Genomic DNA, 12,775 nt, shown 5'->3' with positions numbered 1-12,775 from the left:
AGACCATGCAATTCTTTCTGAGAGAGTTTGAATTCATCTCTGAATAGATACATTTTCAAACTATAAATGGCCTTAGCCATCCATCTAGCATGATGAACAGCACCAGGACGTTTGAAAGAAATCTTTTCTTGAGGCATTTCTCCAAGGAAAATCAATGATAATTCCAATAATTCTTTATCTAACTTATTATAACATTTCTTTATCGATCGAAACTCAAATTTATGTAAATTTTCCTGAAACTCATAGTTTAAATTAAAATTTATCGAATTATTGATCAAAAACTGGAAATATTGATATTCGTTAATGTTTGACGATGAATATCTCGTAACGGCTTCACTTAATCAAAAAATCATAAGAGACCATTTTTGTAGAGCAGTAAATTTCCTACAAAATCATGAGTTCCGCAATCCGAAATAATTTTTTTCATCGACTTATAAAATTCATAATAAAAACGAATATTTTCCTTAAAATAGCCAAACTTCAACTATGAATATCTTTTAATCGGTTGAGTTTTTGAAAAAGTCATAAGAGACCTTTTTGTAAAGCATTCAATTTCTCACAAAATCTATGCCACGGAATATTTTTCCAAGCAGTTGGAAGCGAGATATAAATTTTTTTATCTGATTATTCGAAAAAATAGAAACCCGCAAAGCGGAGGACCTTCCCGTTATAATTAAGAGCTTATACTTGGAGAAAATTCTTTTTAGGTGTCTACGAACCTATTTTTCAGAGTATAAAATCAAAAATAAATTATTCGATTTTTTGACCCACCTAATATATATATATATATATATATATATATATATATATATATATATATATATATATATATATATATATATATATATATATATTGACCACGTCTAATCATATATAATCAGATTTACTTATGCATTATTATATATGATCATATATAATTATTTTTACTCATATATGTCTGATAAAAAAATGCTTTCGAGAATAACAAATTCATTTCATAAATACATAGAGAAATGGAATAGTACGGTAATGGTTCGTTACAATATTAGGATAATCAATTCATGACAATATTAAATAAAAAAATCGCAGGCGTATGGAGGGCTCGAACTCAAATCTTTTTAGCTGGAAGCCGTCTGGAACGCTGCTCACTCGTCCAAGTCACCAGCATTAATATTGAAAGACATAAATTTATTAGACTTTTAACAACAGAAAGTACTGGTTTTTATAAAAATTTTTGCAATTTCATCAAATTCCGGAATTCAATAGATTTTTGTAAAGATTAAAAACTTATTAAATTTGATAAAATTCGCAAAATACAATAAAATTACAAAAAAATTATGTCATTATTAAAAAAAATTAGAAAATAGTCACTGTCCAATAAATTTTTCGGTAATTATTGACAGGCTGTATGTCAGTATCAAAACAATCGTATTGCCAGTCTAAAAAAAAAACTTTTTAAGGTCCCAAGAGTATTATCGCAAGATGTTTTGATCATATATGTTTGATCAATCCAAACCTCATGTATAATCATATATGATCAGACAAAAATTTTTTTTCATCGTGTATACGATACTACTTGACGTACAAGTTCATAGAAATTGACGTGATAATTAATTTGGATATCTAAATCGAAACATTGTCAAGTTTGGTAACTAAATAAAATTGTGTAATATCGTTATAATATTCTGATCGTTTCATTTTGTTTATAATTATTGGACCTACTAATTCTTGAATTTCATTTTTTTCACTGGAAACCGACGAACGAAATGCTACTACGTTGGTCATCATTAATTTTTGACTTCTTTAAACCATAAAATTTGAAAGTAAAGTAACAATGAAAGTGAACTTTGAAGTATTACGACAAATTTATTTTTTACTTTAAATAAAAGTCATTGGAAAATTAATTTTTTTCAAATTGTATATTTTTTTCCTGTGATTTTTAATGCACAATTATAGACTGTATACATATAGTGAATAGGTTCATGTACGAAAAGCATTTTAAAAAACAGCTGTAGTAAAAACTATGTCATGATTGATATGTAATTTTTTTAAGAGAATTTAGGAGAAAAATTGAAGCATACATTTTTACCGACATATATATATTACGCATGACTTTATTTTCTTCACCAGATATATTATATATAGACATTTACAATTTTCTGAAACTTACGTTCTATATGATAGGAATTTTATATTTTCTATTTTTGATTTTAAATACAATTTTCGATGCTGATCAACTCATAATTGATATAATAAAGTTTTTATTAAAATAGTTTTAGTGTACGTAAGATTGGGAGAAATCTTTAAATTTGTCAAAGATGAGATGAATAACAACTTTGATTATAAAAACTGATTGAGAAGAATTAATTTTTAATACTCTTTAATCAACATTTTTAAATAGAGATGTGACTAAATAAACAAACTGTTAATGTTAATTAATATATTAATATATATCATTGAAATTATAAAAGGATACGTTTTCCACTATGTAACATCTTATTATGTACATTTATATAATAAAGATGGAAAAACTTTAAGAAGTATATTAATAATTGATTAATTTTTTCCAATGAAGGTAATTTATTATTTATATTAAATTATTTACACATTCAGATCCCTATGAAGTTTTATCGGATCTGACTTTAGTTTTGCTGTAGTTTTATCTTAATTCATTTCGATTTTATCCGAACTTATTCTAAATTTACTGACAGTTTAATCTAATTTTTAATAACTCCATTGTGACTCATGCAAATTTCACGTTGACTTCACGCTAGTTTAAATCTGAATGAATTCTGATTTGATTATTATTTTACTCTGATTTCATTTTAATTTCATGTTGATTCCACTTTGAAGCCATCTTGATTTTATGTAAAATTCACTTTGATTCTAATCTGGTTCCATTCTGGTATCACTCTGGTTCCACTTCGGTTTCATTCTGGATTCACTTTGATTCCACTCTGGTTCCACTTTAATTACATTCTGAGTCCAATTTGATTCCACTCTAGTTCTAGTCTGGGTCCACTCTGGTTCCACTATAGTTTCATTCTGAGTCCAATCTGATTCCACTCTGGCTTTAGTCTGGGTGCACTCTGGTTTCATGCTGGAAAATAGGCACAAAACCACTCTGGAAACACTCTGGAACCATCATGATTCCATAATGTTTCCAGAATTTTTTCAGACTGATTTCAGAATGATTTGAAAGTCGCAAGGGAATGTATGGCATTGGTGACTGCCCTTTACATTTTTTTATTATAATAAGTAATTAAACGAATGGCTTTACTTGGATTTAATAAAAATTTATTTTATCAATTCAATCAATTCCTCCAAAAACCAAAATAATCAAATCATTGTTTTTATTATTATTTACCATAACAAATATTTGAAAATTATTCAAATCCTGTCAACATTGAACTACAAGATTCTTTCTTGACAATAAATGTAATCAATTATTTATTTATGATAAGCCATAACATTTGCTAATAAAAAGTTTGTATTTTTTTTTTTTTTCAAACGAGTAAATTGCTATTCTAACTTTTTAATTTGAAACCTCTCATTAGTTAGGTAAGAAAAAATTAAAGAAAAAATTTTTCTTTAAGGGGCAAAATGTTATAATTTTTGAAGATGTATAATATTCTCCATGATTTTTTTTAATTCAAAATAATATTTACTGATTTCGTCGCTAGAGAGCAGTTGGCTCGTTTAAAGTCGTGTTAAGTTGTGTGTCACACTGTCACATCATCCTACTAGCGTGTAGTATCAATTATTTTTCTCATGATAATTATTGACTTGGAAAATAATAGTCATATAAACTGGCTATTTCTGCAATTAATATTACTTGGATGAAAAAGTTTTATTTATTTTTTTTTTATTTAAAGTGCAATTTATTAGTTATTGATTATCAAATATATACATTGATCATTCCAAAATGACTACAAATACAGATGTCTATGACGATTTATTTCTGTAAGTTTTTTCACAAGATAACTCATTAATTATTAATATATTTGAATGTATTAAATCAGAGGATTAATTATATCCAATGATGAGGAATTTTTTAAATTCATATATTATTTTAAATTCATATATATAATATTTCTTACATCTAAATCTGAAAAAAATGTAATATTCAACATTTGATCGCTATTTTATTAATTTACAGATATACAACTAACGAAAAGTTTTACGTTGAAGCTGTAACTGCGAAGGTACTACTGATAGTTGATAGAGTAAATCAACATATATTTACTCAAGGTATTAGGAGAATAAATTTTATTATTTTACTTGTGTTAATCAAAAATAAATATAATGCACAACGATTTTCTATTTCTAGTTGGTACAGCTAATCAGATTTCACAGACAGCTATTAGACGAAGAATATGGGGTATTGTAGGAACAATAAAATTATTATCATGCCGATACTTAATAGTTATTACTGATGCCAAAAGAATTGGAACTATAGCAGGCCAACAGATATTTCAGATTACTGCGACGGATGTAATACCATACTCGAAATCAGATTTGCATTTAACCGATAAACAAATTGAAAACAATACAACATATTTAGAAATGATTAAATCTGTTCTAAATACTCCATATTTTTACTTTAGTTACACGTATGACCTTAGTCATACGATGCAAAGATTACACAATACGACTCCAGAATTTCTCCAGGTTTATAAACTTATATTTTTTATTAATTTAAAAATTTTATAGTCAAAACTGTTAAATTGTGGCTATGATTATATTTTTATTCAACTGATAAAACTATATTTTATATACAGATGCCACTACATGATCGAGCTGACTCTCGTTTTATATGGAACGCATATCTATTACAAGATTTATCATCCAGATCGGAACATTCAAAGTTTTGTTTGCCTATTATACATGGATGTATCCTTTTAAAAGTACAAAAAAAAAAAAAAGCCTCAATATATATATTCTTTAATTTTTTAATAACAGTCATTTCTTTGAACACTGTTGTTATAAATGGCATTCCTTTCAATTGGGGAATTGTATCACGGCGAAGTGTACATCGTGCTGGGACAAGATTATTTTCTCGTGGAATTGATACTAATGGTAATGTTTCAAATTATGTTGAAACTGAACAATTAATCGAAGTCAATGGAGATCGCAGTTCTTTTATTCAAACAAGGGGATCAATACCATTATTTTGGCGGCAAGAGCCAAATCTCAAATATAAACCCAAACCACAACTATGTTCTCATGAAAATCATCAAATTGCTGCTTCGAGACACTTAGATGCACAAATATTTCATTATGGCAAACAAATATTAGTCAACCTGGTACTTAATTAGTACTCTATTTATTTATTTTTGTACTAAATCTTTAATGATATTGTTATCTACTTTATTTTTTTTTATTAGATTGATCATCGTGGAGCAGAAAATGTGCTTGAAAAAGAATATCGCGCAGTTGTGTCAAGAATTGGCAATCAGAATGTACGTTATGAGGCATTTGATTTTCACGCAGAGTGCAGGCACATGCGCTGGGATCGTTTAAATATCTTGATGGATAGATTAGCTCATGATCAAGAACAAATGGGATATTTTTTGTTGTCCAGAGATGGTTCATTACTTTCTGTACAAGATGGAGTATTTCGCACAAATTGTATTGACTGTTTAGATCGAACCAATGTGGTCCAAAGTATGTTAGCTAAACGAGCACTTGTAGATGCTTTAAATAAACTTAGCATTCTTAGAAGAATTGAAGAGCATCCGTCTTTTGAAACATTATTCAAAGAGGTGAGCAAAATTACGAATAAAATTTTTAAAGTATTACGATGAAAATTAATAAAATTATATGGTTTTAAAGGTTTGGGCTGACAATGCTGATATTGTAAGTACCCAGTATTCAGGTACTGGTGCATTAAAAACTGATTTTACTCGTACGGGTAAACGAACTCGAATGGGAGCGTTGAAAGATGGTATAAACAGTTTAACTAGATACTACAAAAATAATTTTGCCGATGGCTTTCGTCAGGTAAAAGTTAACAGATATTAATAAATCTGTTTTGCGATTTAATAATGACAATATGATTTTAGGATTCATTAAATCTATTTTTGGGTCGCTATGTTATACAAGACGGCGAATGTATGCAGCTGAAATGTCCATTAGATTATGAACGAAACTGGCGATATGCAACATTCCCATTAGTACTTTTAGTTGCATCTTCAATGTTGATTGCCCATGTGATACTTCCTTCAACATATTCAACTGAAGTTCTATTATATATGCTATTTTGGGGTGCGATGGTTGCTGGTACATTCGCCACTATCATTCATCATGGTCGACAATATGTCGATAAACCGAAATTATTGTAGTTAATAATTATAAAATTTAATTTTATTTTCATTCGTAATTGTTCATAAATAATTCAATCAGCTAGTTAAGAACATTATAAGTGTTGATAACGGTATATAAAAATTTTTTTTTTATAATTATTGGAAAAATCTATGTAAATTAGCAAATAATTTATGAAAAAATATATTAAATTAATCTATAAGAATTTCAGTTATTAGCATTTTATTAAGATCAATCAATCTCAACTTTGTTTATTTCATTCATAGATAATTGAATAGTATAATATTAATTAAGTAATCTAATTTATATTTCCAGCTATCACATAGCACAAATAAAAAAATTTTTGAACTCAAATATTTTAATTAGAATGGAATTTTGACTAGACTCTAGAAATAATAAACAATACTATACCTCTTAAGAGTATTGTCCTTGTGAATTTTTTACGACCAGAATAATTAGAATTTGTTTTTTTATTAGTCACTCATTTTTTTTTCTTACAATTTAAAAAATATGTTTAGTCTAAGTTTTGAAAAAGTAACAAGACTTTTTTGCTCTGTATGGTGTACATGAGTCATTTCATTAAATAAAAATGTTTTTAGGGTGTGACTTCCACCAGAACCCTTCTTTCAATTATTTTAAAATTTCTTGTTCTATAAAAATACGAACGAAGTAATTTTTTGGATGAAAAAATTTTTAACTTTTGGAACTATTCTTTTATTTATCATTAAAAACTGAAGATCCTTAACAATGCGATTAAAGTAGAAAAAGTGATTTTGTCTTTTTAATTAATAATATATTTTACATCAATTTTTATATTTTTTTTTTCTTCATACAATTAATTTAGAAAATACATCCCTTTTATGTGATTTTAAATGTATATAACTTATGATAAAGAGTTTCCTATTTATTGCAATAGTTATTTAAAACAGATCAATTAAAGGAACAAAATTTGTTTTGAAATAATTAAAATAAAAATTATTTTATTCTACGTCTAAAAAAATTTATTGAACTTTTAAATTAATTATTATTCAAAATTATTAAAATAAATTAAAATTGTCGTGCTAGTTCTCCTATCTGATCAACTATCGAATTGAAATGATCTTTAAGTTGTTATATTTTGAAAACTGGTTGCTATGGTGAGAATCGATCCCCAACACATATTACATTCACAACAGTGAACGCTTTTTAAACACAAGTATTTCATTTAAACACAAGTACAATTTTTCTAAAATTGATTGCAAATTATTTTCAATTTCATTCATAATGTCACTTGTTTTATCACGCGTAGATTATGTAACTGTTGGTGTAACTTCTCGTGGATCAACAAAGATATTACCTGCTACAGATTCAAAGTCCACTCAAAAATTCGTTGTCGGTGATCATGATGGGATATTGTATATTTATGGTGTTTATTAAATCAATTATATTCTTTATTAATTTATTACTTGAACTAGATAATAATTTTTTTTTATTTTTTATGTTTAGGAATAAAAAAAGGGGAATTACAATTGATCTTCAAGTCGTTGCCGGGACCAAAAATCGAAAAAACTGTCTTAGGCGGTACAATTGATACACCAAAAGATAAAATATTTGTTGCTTATGGGAATTCTGTAAAAGGATTTACGAAGAAAGGAAAAATGTTTTTAGAATTCGATACAAGTCTTGTGGATTCAATAACTACAATGTAATTCAGTGTTTGTCTTTATTTGTTTTATTTACTTGAAATTTGTTTTAGCTTCTTGAAATTTTGTTAACAATTAAAAATTAACTTCTGATATGTTTAGATATGTTTTGGGATCCGACTTAGCTGCGTGTTCGCGAGATCTTTATCATCGATATCAAAATTGTAAAGACACTGATTCTTATTTAGTAGGAGAAATCATTATTGATGTCATATTAGTTACAATTGATCATTCTTCTGTATTAGCTATTCTTGCATGTTCTGATCGTGCAGTAAGATAACTATTTTATGTTATGAATAAGTATAATATTCCTTAATGAATATTTATTTTTCAATATCATTATTTTTTTTTCTTTCTACAGATCCGAGTATTGTCTGGAACAAGAAAACCAACAGTTTTAAGACTTCCAAGTGTTCCAACAGTTCTTGCGTTATGTAGGTAATACTTTTAGAAAAAAAAGTTTATTTTTAAAGCAAGATCTATTTATATTTATAGTATTTCATTGGAGTTGTATGAAATGTCAAGACAACTGTTATTATTATTATTATTATTATTATTATTATTACTATTATTTTGTTATCAAATGCTCAGGGGGGTTATCCCCGGAGTCCGATTCTCCAAGGGCCCAGCCTGAGCTCCATCCGTTACTGCTGGACCACTCCGCACAACAAGGCGGTTAGTGATCACAGCAGGCCAAAGTCATTTCCCTTAAGAGACGGAGAGAACCAAGTATAACAGCTTTCTGCATCCTAACTGCCAAGAACTCAGCTTTTGATGAGCAAGCTGGAACTTTGGCAAGTGAGGATACAAAAGACTGTTTCATCCCTCCTAGGACGCCAACAATCAGGACGACAAGCCTGACACGGTAACCTGGGTAAAGTTTGCCAATTTCAAACAGGAGATCCTGATATATTTGTCTTTTGTGCTCTTCTTTGGCTGAGATGTTGTATTCAGCCGGGGCCGAGAACTCAATGACATAAATGTCACGGGTGGCCTTGTCGAAGAGCACAATATCAGGTTTGTTGTGATCTATCCGCCGGGTTGTTGCAAATGGCATGCTCCAATATATTTTGCAACTGTCATTCTCAACAACCTGGGGAATATCTCCTGGCAAATAAGGCAGCACTGGTGTCACGTCAATACCGTAGCAATGACGAAGATAGTAGTACAGTACTCTCAGGGCAGCATTGTGACGCTGGATATATGCACCTCTCGCCAGCACGGGACATGTCGACAAAAGGTGCATAAGCGTCTCCGGATGTTGTTTACACCTCCTACAGGACGTGTCCGGAAGCTGCACCTGGAGCACCCTGCTACGGTACTCTAGAGTGTTAATGACACCATCTTGGCAGGCAAATATGAACCCTTCAGTCTCGGACATCAGGCCAGCTGACTTTAAGAAGGAAAACGTCAGCTGGGTGGACAAGCCATGATCACGCACGTGTTTAAAGAACACGCTGTGCATGGACTTGTCCATCAATTCGCCAAAGAGTAGTTTTTCCTCGGCGTTCCTGATGACGCTCTTAAATTTTATTATTATTATTATTATTATTATTATTATTATTATTATTATTACTACGTCATTTTTTTTTAATTCAAGTAATTTCACACTGTTACTTTTATTTTATTACTATATCAAAATGTTTGATAAAATTTCATTGAATTATCATTTCATAATCAAAAGTACACTTATAAGATGAAAATTGAGCTTATTACTAATAATTCATTATTTTATATATTTTCAGAGAAGGCGAAAGAGAATCACACGATCGAATATTAGTTGGAACACAAGATGGAAAGATAGGACTTTTGAAAATTTTAAGCGATACAACATGTCGTGTTACATGGCTTATTAATTCATATGGTTCAGAAATTACTTCTTTACATACTTATGAGCTTGATGATAATCTCGATATTTTAGTTGGCAGACAAGATGGTACTATTGAAGTTTTTAATTTTCCGCATGACGATGAAATAAATCCATCTTTAAGGTATCAATATGTAAGTGTTTTTTTTGTCCCCTTCGTCAATTTATCTTATTCTTAATGAAAAATATGTAGTACGTTTATTACATGATGCTACATGATTCCTTTTGTTTACTTAATTTAATGATGATAATTATTGAATTAGATAGCCGGAGAAAGCATTACTTCAATCGAGGGAGGTATTATTGGTACAGTAGGACACACCGAAATTTTAGTAACAACATATTCTGGTCGAATTTTTGGATTAACAACAAGATCACCAGGATCCCTTGCTGCCGATTCTAAAGAAGAGACTATTAATCGTTTAAAAACTGAAATTCAAGAACTCGAAGCTAAGTTGATCGAAGATAAAGAATTGGAAAATTATGCACTCGATAATTTAACTCCGTTAATTTTATCTGTAAATTATAGGTAATTAAAAATACATTGTAGTATTTTTCATTGAATATTTATATTCAATGAAAAAGTGGATAAAACTTATATCATTAATTTTTGTTAAATTATTATTTTTAGAATGATACAGGATCGAGAAACTGCATCGTATTTATTGTCAATAGAGCTTGATACGCCGATTGACAATGTTTTAATCCAATCAGATACACCAATTGAATTGTTAAATGAAAGTAATAACGCTGTCCTTAGTTTCTCTACATGCAATCCTTATGAAGGAAATTTTGTACTTGCTACTTATCGATGTCAAGTTAATACTAGCCAGTTAGAAACTAGAATTAGGTCGATTGAAGGTCAACCTGGAACACTTCAAATTTATGTCACAACTCAGGTAAATTGATAAACTAAAAAATCTTTATGGCAATTTAATGATTATTATTTGTAAGTAGATCCAACCAAAATGTTGTAGAAAAATTAAAATTCCAATACATGCATTATCACTACATGCTAGATTGCATGAAGAAGAACAGAGTGAATTGTCAGGTGATCTTTGTAATGAGTTAAGGCTTGTAGGAAATTTTACAGTTTCTGAGGTAATTAATTGTAAAATTAATTTAAAAATTTAAGTCTCAATTTGAAATTTGATTAATTTGTTTAAGATCCAGGCATGGCTTTCATTTGCACTTCCAGATCTTCCAGAGAGACCAGTATTGCAGGATCATGAAGTAGTACTAAAATATGTATCATCATTAACTGGATCCATTCTAATATGCAAATATAAGTAAATACTATAATAATTATTTTTATTATTATTAGTTGTTTAACTTCCGATTAAAAGAATTAAAAACTTAAAAAAAATTCAAAAGTTATCTGCCTGAGTAGTGAATGAAGTTTTATAACTGTTTTTCATTTTAGACGCTGATAATTTACCTTGTGTTTCTAAGTCATATATTTATTTATTATAGAAAAGGAGTTGCAACTTTTCTGGCTGAAAATATATCAACTGTATTAATTCTTCGTGATTTATTGACTAAAGAGGCAACAAAACGAAAAATAAAACTCGATGTTTTTTTTAGTAAGTATATATTTTTTCAAACTAAGATGTAGAACTTCGTACCTGTTTAAATTTTTTTATTTGATCTTTTGCTAGGAAATATCGGTGATGATAATAATAATAATAATAACATCAGAAATAAAATGTACTCAAATGTGTATGCGAGAAAGAAAAATTATTGAAATACTTGTGAAAAATTTAATCTGCAATTTCCTTTCAGACTTGAAAAAGTTTAATTTCATGACATTCTATAACTAAAAGATCATAGAACTAGTGAAGTTAGCATGATTTAAGAAAAAATTTGTAACAATTTCAATTAAAAAATTCTTGTATACCTACTGTTCATGAGTTATAATTTCGACAAGTCTGAACAAAAAAATTGCAGGTTTGATCTTTTATAAATTTTCGTAGCAATTATAAAATTCACATTTATAAGTTACTTAGCATATACCTGTTAAAAATTTTACTAAAATAACATTTTCACTAGTTTTGCTCATATTAGATACTTGCTAAAAATTCTATTATATGACTGTTGGTGGATAATCATCTACTCCGCTAGTAGTAATTATACCTCGAAATTTTTAATTTTATTCATGAATGTCTCGCATAGCAAATATATGCTGAAAATTTTCAAATGGGTGTAATCCTATCATTATTAACATCGTCATAATTAAATAATTACTTTTCTTCAACATTATAGATATTGAAGACGGTACAATAGTAAGAATGTTGGATTTAATCGTACCAAAATTTAATTCAACTTATCAGTTGATCGAGAAATTAAAGATAATAGATGCTCTACAAGAATGGGATTTAAAAATTGATTCTAGGGAAAATCTGAGTACATATTATCAAGAATTATTGAAAGAAGAAGATAGTATTAGAGCAAAATTATCAAAAAACCCTACAATCTTACAAATTATACAAGCAGTTATTACTGATATATATGTTGATTGGAATCGTGCCAAAGGTTTCCAAAGGTTAAAATATTTCTATGTATATAATAAAAAAAAATTTAAGTGATTATTGAATATTTATAATTAAATTTCAGAATAACAAGCAAAGCAGCCAGTGAAAAACTTAAAGATGCACTTGAGTCAAGGGATTTCCAAAAGATACTTCAAATGTTTATTGAAAAACATAATAATTAAATCTTACATAAACTTACACTAACTTACGAAAAAAACTTACACTAACTTGCGTATTTGGATAAATTTTAATGATTATTTTATGTAAATGGCAAAGAGTTATTAGACTTAAAGAAAAAATATGCACTTGTAATTTATTAGTCATGGGTTGAAAGATATTATTTTTAAACTCTTATTTATTTCATGTATAAAATGAAAGAAGTTTTTCATTTC

General features: G+C 28.4%; 2 protein-coding genes across 2 annotated transcripts; both read left to right on the top strand.

Annotated features, from left to right (window-relative positions):
- Positions 1 to 3,720: 3,720 nt before the first annotated feature.
- Sac1 (phosphatidylinositol-3-phosphatase SAC1) lies at positions 3,721 to 6,508 on the top strand. Its single transcript, XM_074258074.1, has 8 exons — positions 3,721 to 3,942; positions 4,139 to 4,230; positions 4,310 to 4,650; positions 4,761 to 4,872; positions 4,942 to 5,285; positions 5,367 to 5,744; positions 5,815 to 5,982; positions 6,045 to 6,508. The coding sequence occupies exons 1-8, from the start codon at positions 3,905 to 3,907 to the stop codon at positions 6,321 to 6,323; spliced, it is 1,752 nt and encodes a 583-aa protein (XP_074114175.1). The 5' UTR covers positions 3,721 to 3,904; the 3' UTR covers positions 6,324 to 6,508.
- Positions 6,509 to 7,238: 730 nt separating this feature from the next.
- On the top strand, positions 7,239 to 12,750 carry LOC141537219 (BBSome complex member BBS7). Its single transcript, XM_074258073.1, has 12 exons — positions 7,239 to 7,708; positions 7,789 to 7,987; positions 8,088 to 8,256; positions 8,347 to 8,423; positions 9,731 to 9,986; positions 10,116 to 10,381; positions 10,484 to 10,751; positions 10,810 to 10,953; positions 11,020 to 11,141; positions 11,326 to 11,435; positions 12,115 to 12,394; positions 12,466 to 12,750. Exons 1-12 carry the CDS (start codon positions 7,567 to 7,569, stop codon positions 12,563 to 12,565), a joined length of 2,133 nt encoding a protein of 710 aa, XP_074114174.1. The 5' UTR covers positions 7,239 to 7,566; the 3' UTR covers positions 12,566 to 12,750.
- Positions 12,751 to 12,775: the final 25 nt, after the last annotated feature.

Source organism: Cotesia typhae, unplaced genomic scaffold (genome assembly GCF_013202065.1).
Source record: "Cotesia typhae breed Kobodo isofemale line unplaced genomic scaffold, CoteBio_Ctyphae scaffold_70, whole genome shotgun sequence".
Taxonomy (NCBI): domain Eukaryota; kingdom Metazoa; phylum Arthropoda; class Insecta; order Hymenoptera; family Braconidae; genus Cotesia; species Cotesia typhae.
The sequence above is the reverse complement of the archived record's forward strand: the minus strand, read 5'-3'. Positions and strand labels throughout refer to the sequence as shown.

What these genes read in the sequence shown, in the direction of transcription:
- Sac1 (XM_074258074.1), top strand. Translation starts at nt 3,905, where the DNA reads ATGACTACAAATACAGATGTCTATGACGATTTATTTCT. An exon ending in TTTGCCTATTATACATGGAT is followed by an intron (nt 4,873 to 4,941) that starts GTATCCTTTTAA and finishes TTTTAATAACAG; the next exon opens with TCATTTCTTTGAACACTGTT. An exon ending in AACAAATATTAGTCAACCTG is followed by an intron (nt 5,286 to 5,366) that starts GTACTTAATTAG and finishes TTTTTTTATTAG; the next exon opens with ATTGATCATCGTGGAGCAGA.
- LOC141537219 (XM_074258073.1), top strand. Translation starts at nt 7,567, where the DNA reads ATGTCACTTGTTTTATCACGCGTAGATTATGTAACTGTTGGTGTAACT. An exon ending in TTGCATGTTCTGATCGTGCA is followed by an intron (nt 8,257 to 8,346) that starts GTAAGATAACTA and finishes TTCTTTCTACAG; the next exon opens with ATCCGAGTATTGTCTGGAAC. An exon ending in ATTTTATCTGTAAATTATAG is followed by an intron (nt 10,382 to 10,483) that starts GTAATTAAAAAT and finishes TATTATTTTTAG; the next exon opens with AATGATACAGGATCGAGAAA.